General features: G+C 42.3%; 1 protein-coding gene across 1 annotated transcript in view; it reads left to right on the top strand.

Moving 5' to 3' along the window:
• LOC102309614 (partitioning defective 3 homolog B) overlaps positions 1–10,000 on the top strand; it is a gene marked incomplete at its 3' end in the record, with an annotated part of 144,079 nt that overhangs the window by 80,846 nt on the left and 53,233 nt on the right. The window contains 4 exon segments of the mRNA XM_005925930.3: positions 2,222–2,474; positions 3,225–3,333; positions 4,443–4,582; positions 4,679–4,807. Coding sequence (XP_005925992.2) covers positions 2,222–2,474; positions 3,225–3,333; positions 4,443–4,582; positions 4,679–4,807 — 631 coding nt within the window.

Here is a 10,000-nt window from a genome sequence, read left to right as displayed (position 1 = left end):
TACTCTCACATTAGCTATCAGATTTAACAAGATGCTGGAAGCCTCCTTTGAGATGTTGGTCTATATTGAAAATTATGCGGCTTTATCAGCTGAGCACTTGCGCTGCAGAGCTCCTGATATCAGATATGGTTCACAGTAACCAGTGTAACCAGTTTGACAGCACTGCTTCTTTGTGACATGCTGAAAGTGTCCATTAGTAGACGGCAATAAGAAATCCGTGTGGTCAGCAAAAATATCCATAAAGGCTTTTAATTTGTACCATGATTGATTTGATATTAGTGCCCAAGATGTTCCAATAAAACATTCTCGGCACGGAGACCCGCACCATCAGCTGTGACTGTGGAGTCCAAGTTTTCATGCTGTTGTTGCCAAATCTGACTTTATCAGTGGAAACTGAGCTTCTTCACACCAGATTTAGTGACGTTTGCTCCCTGCACTCAGGAGCAGACTCACAGTGATGGAGGACAAAGCACGGACCCTGTAACAGCAATGATATTCACTCAACGACGGGTCGAGTAAGGAGCCGGGCGTGGTCATCGTGCTGTGCTTTCTGAGACGTTGGTCTGCTGAGCACAGCTGCACAGAGCGGTTTCTCTGATGTTAGCAGCAGCCAGTCTCACGGCTGCGTCTGATGTTGCTCGTAAAAAAAGGTGTTCCCAGATGTTTTTAGAAAAAAAACATCAAACTGTGGTTTTAATTTTCAACAACAGAGCAAAAATAATATTTCCTCAGAGCCCAGCACAGGAAGACAACACATTCCCACTAACACATCTTTAGCGTGGACGTGTCGGGAAGTCCAGTGGGAAGTGTTTTAATGTTACTGTGGGAGATCCACTGAAGTTGTACATTTCTGCAGTCACAGAAAGTCAGAACGCTGATGTTTGTTTTGGATTGAAGTATGTGGAAGACCAAAGAGTAAAGGCACCGAAATCAGTCGCAGTTTTTAAGATTTTCTGCGGTTCTCAGAGGACTGATGAACCGTGTTCGTGCAGTTTGGGGCAGGACCAACGGCAGTGTGGGAGACAGTGACACACGCTCCCCACTCAGGACATAAAGGTGACGGCCTTAAGCCTGGAAAGACGACTGGGTGTGAAATGAGATCCCAGGAAACCCCGTCAGCCGTTCACATTTTAATTTCCTAATTTTGATCTTTATTGTTCTATAAACCGAGCCTCTGGCTGTGACAATCTAAGCACTGCTGTCCCAGATTGGATGTTTTCATAGTAAGATAACTAAATAAATAAGAACGCAGGTGTTTCAGTGAGTGTACTCCATGACGGCTGACTCTTTATTGATTTATCGATTGAGTCTTCTACGTGGAAACTCCCCCACCTGAGTGGATCTTTAAGTAGTTAAAAGATCATTATAATTCCATACGTGATTTATTAGGTTCCACACAGGACTTTCTAAACATAGTGTCTGGTTACGGTTATTTCTAATCATTATAATGCGCTCGTAATCTGGGAGGGAAACGATACGTGTGTAACCCAATAAAATGCTAATAAACTGGATTTGCTCTGTCAGTTATCTGAGGAGAATAATGGTGTGTACTGCAGCTTCTGACACAACCGTTCCCCTAACGTACTTATTGGGATCTGATGTAGACGACTCCCCTGCAAAATGCTGTTTTTTTATAGATCATGAGATTATGATGGCCTTCTGCACAGGTGTCATGGCTCGGTGTTGTCTCCTGTCTTACTCCTGAGAAAAACATTAAGAGATGCGCAGAACAGCCAGCAGTAAGCAGTGGCACATTGTAAAATGTGCGGATGTTATATTTCAGGTTAGGTTATAATGTCTTTATGTCAGAATTAACCTTTGCACACAGAAATATAAAAGCTGCCATTAGTTTAAACTCCTGTTTAGCTGATTATACATCAGCTTACTTTGCTTACTTGTCAGAGCAGCACCAGCCAGTCTTACAAATGAAAGTTAGTCTTTCAAGATGAATGATCCTATTGCAAAAATCAGATATCCCATTTATATTAATTACCAATTAATTGACATTTTTTGTCATTCGCAATCATATTTATACCATGTGTCTTTTTGTATTTTTCTCCTGATTGAGTTATCTACCCTTCAGTAATTAGTTTTTGTGTCAGAGATGGATAACTGCTCTTCCTGTGTAATTGTGATTAATGTTCAGCGTGTGCCACTTGTTGTGCACGTAATGTGCTACAAACTTTGAAGTAAAACTTTCTCCTCGTTTTCGTCCTCTCAGATCTCAGGATGTGTTCCGTCAGGCGATGCGTTCCCCGGTTGTACGCCTGGAAGTCGTGCCTTCTTTCAACAGAGAGCGCTATGAGAAGAGTCTGATTGGTCAGCTGTTTGGCAATAATACCGGTCCCACCGGCAGCCCCCGAAACACCAAAGAGCCTCCGCCCCCCGTCAAAGCCAAACCTGTGTTTAAACCCTCGGAGAATTCAGCCGTGCGGCTGGCGGAAGAGACGGCCGGCCTCGAGCCGAGTTTCAGTGTAAGTTCCTCTGCTGCACATCCACAGACTGACACAGACTTTGCATCTGTCGTGCACGCTTTGTAAAAAGTTTGCAGTTTTAATGATTAATGTGTGCACAGGCAAGCACAATACACAATACAGCCCGGGCTTGAGCTTCGGTCTCCTCACCTTTCCTTCTAGAGCGAGTGCTAACTTCTCTCCAGCCTCCTCCTTAAAGACAGACCATATTTCCCATGGTCTGTTATTTCGAGTGCTAAATATACTATTTTTTATTTTTGGGTTGCTTTAAATTCTTTAGATGCTGTAATTGTAGAAACGGGTTCAAACCTCGTGTTATTTTGACCTCCTTCCTACAACGATCAAGTCCTAAAACACAAACGGATGTAACTTTGTCGTCAGCATCACCATGGTGACATGGCTGACATTTAAAAACAGCTGGCATTGCGGCAGCAGTTTCTTAGCAGCAGCTGATTATCTTTTCCTGTCATGCAGATGTGATGGACTGTTCCCCAGACTCGCACGCGTCCGTACGCAAACTTTATCGATACTGTTTTTTCCCCAGCACGTTTAGATCTTTTTCTCACCTGTTTGATGTTTAACATCTTAAATTTAAAGCAGCTTCCATGAGCTGCTTTTACGGCGACTCCAAGGTGACCAGTGTGTGTTAGACTTTGCTGTAACAGATGCATTGTTTAATAAATGCCACACTCTTATTTGGGGTTTTGAAATGTGAAACAATGAATTTACTGCTGCTTGTTTTTCAAATAGACCCCGAAGGGGAAAAGTGAGAGCCCCCTCCTGAAGAAAAGCCCCGCCCTCTCTAGCTTGATGGCCAATAAGAGAGGAGGACGAAGACTAAGGATCGATTTAAAGAAAGGTGCGACACACCTGTGTACAGAACGAGCCTCACTCATCATTTTTCTGTGAATATGACTTTTTGTAGCTCTTCAGGAGTCGTGTGCGCTCTCAGTTTGAGGTTCAGGTAAAATTAGACGAGAGTCTTTTAGGGTTTTTTTCTGTGACTCTGGATTTTTATTAATCAGCGTCTGTAATATTTCTTCATGTCTCTACAGATGTTCTCTCTCCATAAAAAGTTTCCTTTTTCACTATTTTCTGGCTTAGAGTCCTTCCTCTCACCCTTCCTCTCTCCGTCTTCCCGAGGCTCTCTCTTCAGGGTCTATTAAGTCTTTATTGATCTGTTCATTTCTGCTGATATGAATTCATACTGGCCCAAACTGCTGACTTAGCGCTGCTAAAGAGACTAGACTTAATGAGGTCTATAAAGCGCTCAACCAGTCCTTGCGTCTGTGTGTGGCCTTTTTGTCCACGCATGCATGTGTATGAATGCTTTCGTGCACATTTTGTGCACATGTTTTTCACTGATTAGTGTTTTAATATTCATCACCCCCGTTTCCGGAACATTCACTCTTTGTTTCCACTTTGTTTCACTCATTCCTCTCTTACCTCTCGTTCCCTTTTCTCATCTCTCCCTCATTCTCCACAAACCTTAAACAATTTCACACCTGCAGGAACTCTAACTGCGGCTGTAGCTGAAGGGTTTAAAGCCACACACACACATGCACACACACATGCATGCACACATGCACACACACATGCACACACACATGCATGCATACATGCACACACACATGCACACACACATGCATGCAATCTCTTAAGGCTTTGAATTTATCACACTTATAGTATGTAGTCAGGAGCTGAGTCAACAACACTGTTTGAGCTTTCAAGAGTGTGTGTGTGTGTGTGTGTGTGTGTGTGTGTGTGTGTGTGTGTGTGTGTGTGTGGGAAGGCTATAGTGTAAAATTTGTATTTGTACTCTCAGTCTCGGGGAATAAAAATAGAGAAGCAAGGGCAGCTACACAGGATATTTGTGTCAGGATAGGCCAAGAGCTGTTACTTGTGGCTACTCGCTATAATTCACCTCTTCATTCATTTGTGTGTGTGTGTGTGTGTGTGTGTGTGTAGGTCCAGAAGGTCTTGGATTTACTGTAGTGACCAGAGATTCTTCGGTGCACGGTCCCGGTCCGATTCTAGTGAAAAACATTCTGCCCCGCGGGGCTGCGGTGAAAGATGGACGTCTTCAGTCTGGAGACCGCATACTCGAGGTGCAGCACAGTCTGAGCCAGAATAAGAAACACGATGAGGAGGAGGAGGATGGGGACGATGGTGGCGGTGTCTTGACTCTGTGTGTGTGTTTGTAGGTAAACGGTGTGGATATCACAGGCGTGGGCCAGGAGGAGCTGGTGTGCATGCTGCGCAGCACGCGGCAGGGCGAGAGCGTGTCTCTGGTGGTCCTCCGGCAGGAAGACATGTTCCTACCCAGAGAAATGGTAAGAGCCAGTCACAGTGAAAGATGTGCTCAGAGGGGCGCCGTCCGGCTTTTTATTAACGATTTTGTTTTCACAATGTTGTTTTTGGTCCGATCAACAGACTTGCCCGGATGATGCGTGACCTAAAGGACGATACACTTCCTGTTCAGTGATATTGCCTTTCCTTTTTTTTTTTTGAACTTAACTAAGCAGTCATGTGACCGAGTGTTTCAGATAACGTCATCATGACGACTCGGCTGAGGCCGCCGTGAAGCAGATATTATTCAGATTATCGGGTCTTTCCTTCCAGTCTTCCTCTGCTGCATTGTTTGTGCTGAATTTCATCACTGCCTTTAACAATAAAGACGTCTTTAAACCACTTTGATTCTATTTTTCCATCTTTTTCTGACGTTGCATGATTAGATGTTTTGCTCATAATCACAACTGTTGCTCTTTTCGTCTTTGCTGTCTCCTGATGGTTTTTTAGGATATTTGCTCTTCGACACCGTGACTCGTTTTATAAATGTTTTGTTATTTTGTTCCCTTCTGCTTTCATCCTGGTTGTGCTGCACACCTGTGGCTCTGTCACAGATGGTGATAACTATCATTTTTACTGCACAGAGATCACATTTTTCATTTGGTCACATTTGCTTTTGTCTCCGGTCCGCCCGTCTCACAACGCCGCTTCATTTTTCCTACGTCTTCTTCCTTTTCATGTTGCTTTTTATGCCTTTCTCCCTCTTGTGTCTCTTTCCACTCGCGTCGACTGATGTTTCCTCAGCGGCTGCCGGGAAGTTCCACGTACAGACGTGAGCTTGTGACCCTGAGCCCCATAGGAAACTCTGTTTGTGCAGACAGGAAGCGGGGCGATGTGTTTGTGCGTGCACATGTGATCACTCGCCATGTACGCATGTCTGAACTCCATGACAGTCTGCAGAGGGTACCTCTCTGAGATGTGTGCCTGAATGTCTGCACTTGTCATCCTGTTGCGTGTCCACTCAGAATCGCTCTACTGCTCGATAATAATATACCTGCAAAGAAAACTCGCGAACCAGTTTAAGGTGGAGTGCGTCATTGTTTTTATGTTCTCCTTTATGTTGTGTTGGTGTAAAAAACAACAACATGTTCAGCTGCACTTACTGAGGGTCTGCCTGTGCTGTATTCATGCAAAGGAGAAAAACTCATGAAGCGGAGAAACCTGAGAAACACACTGCACTTTAACACCGATCGAGTTATTTAGTCCAAAGCGTGAGTGCACGCTCAGGTGGGACGACACGTGTGATTTCCATGTACCCGAGTTCACCGATCAGACACAACATCCTGACCGCCGACAGGTGAAGTGGTCAGGATAACCAGTCCTGAGGTCATACTGGCCATTTCAAGTCCGGCTGAGTCGACAGCAGTGTGAGGTGTTTGACTTGGCCTCCTCGTTCCCCAGATCTCAGTCCAGTCGAGCGGCCGTGGGATGTTCTGGACAAACCCCTGGATGGGTCAGAGCAGGTGGTCATAGTGATATGCTTCCCTGGACAGAAAATGGAGATGAATGCTGATAAACCTGTGAAATCGATTTGAAATCACACATCAGAACCAAAACGTCTGGCTGCTTGAACTGAAGATGGAAATAATACATTTTACCCTGATAGTCTTTCCTGTGAGTTAAGCTTCAAGTCTCACCTGCTCAGGAAACTAAACTCCCATTGGTCCTGCTTGTTCCTTCACACACTCACTCAGCACAAACACACAAGTGTTGTCCTTCTGCACCGATGCCCCACAGTGTCGCGTAGGCCAAGTATTGTTCTCTGAATTCTGTTTCTGGAGAGAAGCATAACCAGGCTCGATTCAGGGGCACCTCTTTATTTCATTGTGTTGTTAATGAAGGTTCAGACCATTTATGACTGAACTAACTTCTTATGACCTGTTAAAGAAGTAAATAACCACGAAGCACATCTTTAAATGGACAAAGGAGCAAAAAAGATAAATGTTTGCGAGCTATTGATTATATAAAATGGACTTCACTGTAACGTTTACATCACTGTAGAGGGAAGTGAAGCCTCATATTTGTCACAATGTTTGATTTAGTCTGCCCAGCACGTCTTATTAGATCCCTGCTTTACTGTGAGAACCGGGAACTGTTTCAGTAGTTGATGCTAAATTAAGGGAATAAGATGATATCAAAGCAACAAAAGACAGATGTGGTGTTAAAACCAGCAGAGTGTTGACAGCCCCATTAAACAGATCTGTGATGAATGTGTTTAACAGATATGTGAATAAACAGAAACGTGTGAGTTTGTTTGGACTGCTGACGCAGAAACTGGGACACGCTTTCACTTTTGCTCAGTTTGGCCTGTGTGGGTGTGGTTTCGTCCTTTTGAATGTGCCTCCCTCTCCTTTCTCCCCTCCAATGTCTCTCTGTCTCCTTCACTTGTCCTGTCAGGCCGTCCGCCCCACTAGAATTCACCTCTGTCTAATTAACAGCTGGTGGTATTTATTCAGCAGTCACAACACTTTTCAAGAGCGGCAAATACAGTTACAGTTTTGCATAATGGAGCTGTGAACACACTCCTTGATTGAAATTTTAATGTGCTGAAGTGTAGAACAGCGTGTGCTTATGCGGGCGAGGGATTTCAGGGCGGTGGTAGTCATCAAGCGCAGCTGTCTCAGCGGTGAGAGTTTTTTAAAGGGACCAGTGCTTTTAAAGTGTTTAATTAGTGCATTGTACAGTGTGACAAAGTGGACGGTTTACAGGCCGGGTCAGAAAGGTAGCGGCAGAATTACAGATCATTTAGAAATATCATCAGAAGATCAAAGTTCATATTAAAGACGGGGTTGATGCTGATGGGGAAAAACAGAGTCACAGTAGAGAAACAAAACCCCCAAAAATTATTTCAGAAGTTAATAAAAATAATAATAAAAACAATTAATAAAATAAATAATAATTAAAAAAAAATATGTGCAACAATAAATAAATAAATGAATACAAAATAAAATAAATAAATAATTAAATAAATAATAATTAAAATAAATACGTTTAAAAAATTGTGTGCAAAAAATAAAACAATTAATGCAAAATAAAATAATTAATAAATAATAAATAAATAATGTGTGCAAAAACATTTAAAAATTGATTACAAAAAATTAAATAAATAATAAATTTAAAAAAAAAGAAATTGTGTAAAAAAAAAAAAAAAAAAAATTGTACAGTGTGACAGAGTGGATGGTTTACAGGCCGGGTCAGAAAGGTAGCGGCAGAATTACAGATCATTTAGAAATATCATCACAAGGTCAAAGTTCATATTAATGACGGGGTTGATGCTGATGGGGAAACGTGTAGTTCAGTCGAGCTTTTGTAAGTGTAGCAGCAGTGTTTGTTTCATGCTTTCTGCACTTTAGATGTACGTTGGCATAAAATAATCACTTTTCTGTGGCTGGTGATATAAATGCTGCATATAGACACGGCGTGTTTTCCACTGCAGTTACATTTTTATCACCTCAACAACAAAACCCCTAAAACAGTGAAAGTCTAATAATATTATCGCGCCTCATTAACCGAACGATCGTCCCACGTTGCTGGAAAGTTATTTTACTTAAGCAGCATTCGCACAGCTCCGCAAGCTTCGACTCGCCGTGGCCGAGGACGGCGTTGCTGACCCTCACCAGCGCACTGAAACAGAAGCCTCGTACACCTGTAAGTGCATCAGCTGGAGCCACTTTTCCTCATTTTTGGAATATAGTGAACAAAATAACTGCTCAAAGAATCAAAGTGTCAAGAATCTATGAACGTGGTGTTTTTGTTACAATCGTAATCATTTTTTTATCTGTTGCTCTGCTCTGGTAACACTTTCGAGTCCTGCTCGCAACTAAGAGTGTAATACTCCTGTAATTAAATGGAGTTTAAAGATATATTATTTGAAATTACAATGTAATTATATTTGCCTACAAATGCTTAAAGGCAGGAGCACCAGAATAAGAAACAATGGAATAATTGTGTGAAAATTTATGGTAAAACCAAGCAGCATTTCCCATCTTACAGGGTAAGTGTGCGTTACATATGTTGATGTTGAAGTTCTGCATTTCCAACAATAAAAAATAAATACCATGAAAGTTTGAAGTGTCTGTGTGACCTACGAGGGAGCAAAGTCAAGAAGCGTCTCCTTTCCTGGAACAAACCTCCACAAAGTACAGAGTATGTACAAGTATGTGTAAGATGGCGAAACGATGTTTTTCCAAGAAATGATGCAGTACTGAGAATGACGTACGTGCACTTCCTGTAAAAGAACCAGAAATTAGGCACAACTTAAATGCACTTACAGGATAATTGTGAAATACGTGATGTTATGCAGTATGTAATATTACTTACATTTACTCCTGTACAAACCTGCCTTGTTCTAGTGTGCCTGCCTTCATGTATTTATAGGTAAATATAATTACATTGTAATTTCAAATTCCTTGAAATTCCACTTAATTAAAGGGGAATTTCACCTCGTGTCGTGGGCCGAATAATAAAGTCTTACACATGTATTTAATATTTTTTAGTGCTTGATAAGCATAACATTTCCCATCACTCGACTTGATCAAATGTAAAGAAACAACGTTGCACCGTCATCATCTGAAGCACAAAAACACCTGGAGTCGTGTGAAACTCTTTCCACGCAGTTCCAGCTGTTTTCTAAAGCGTCCTGCATCGTTGTTAAAACTGCGATATGACTGAAGTTTCCGATTTTTTTTTATTTATGTCAGTGTGTTTGTGTTTCTGGAGAGGAAACAGTCGAAGGATGATGATGAAATGATGGAAGGATCTTGTCTATCTTCTCCTCCCCCTCTTCCGTTGTCTCATTTTAGCCCACCATCTGGTGCTGTGTGCTAATGTGTGCACTTGCTGTAGAACAAAGACATTACACCAGCTCCACACACACACACACACACACACACACACACACACACACACACACACACTTACTCAAAGTCACTTTTCTGTGAAATAAAATCATCTTAATACACATTCCACAGTATAGCAAGTGTACATCCTGCTGTGCTGGCTCTCTGACGGACACACACACACACACACACACACACACACACACACACACACACACACAACACACACACCTGTCACTTTAACAAACAAAAGCAATGTTTTTTCTTTAATTTTCTCTGCACATGAACAAGCATACGCCTGCTGAGTTGGCGTAGTGTCTTGACAACTATGTTTAGACA

Source organism: Haplochromis burtoni, unplaced genomic scaffold, assembly GCF_018398535.1.
Source record: "Haplochromis burtoni strain Fernald_Lab_line unplaced genomic scaffold, NCSU_Asbu1 Contig_74, whole genome shotgun sequence".
NCBI lineage: Eukaryota > Metazoa > Chordata > Actinopteri > Cichliformes > Cichlidae > Haplochromis > Haplochromis burtoni.
The sequence above is the reverse complement of the archived record's forward strand: the minus strand, read 5'-3'. Positions and strand labels throughout refer to the sequence as shown.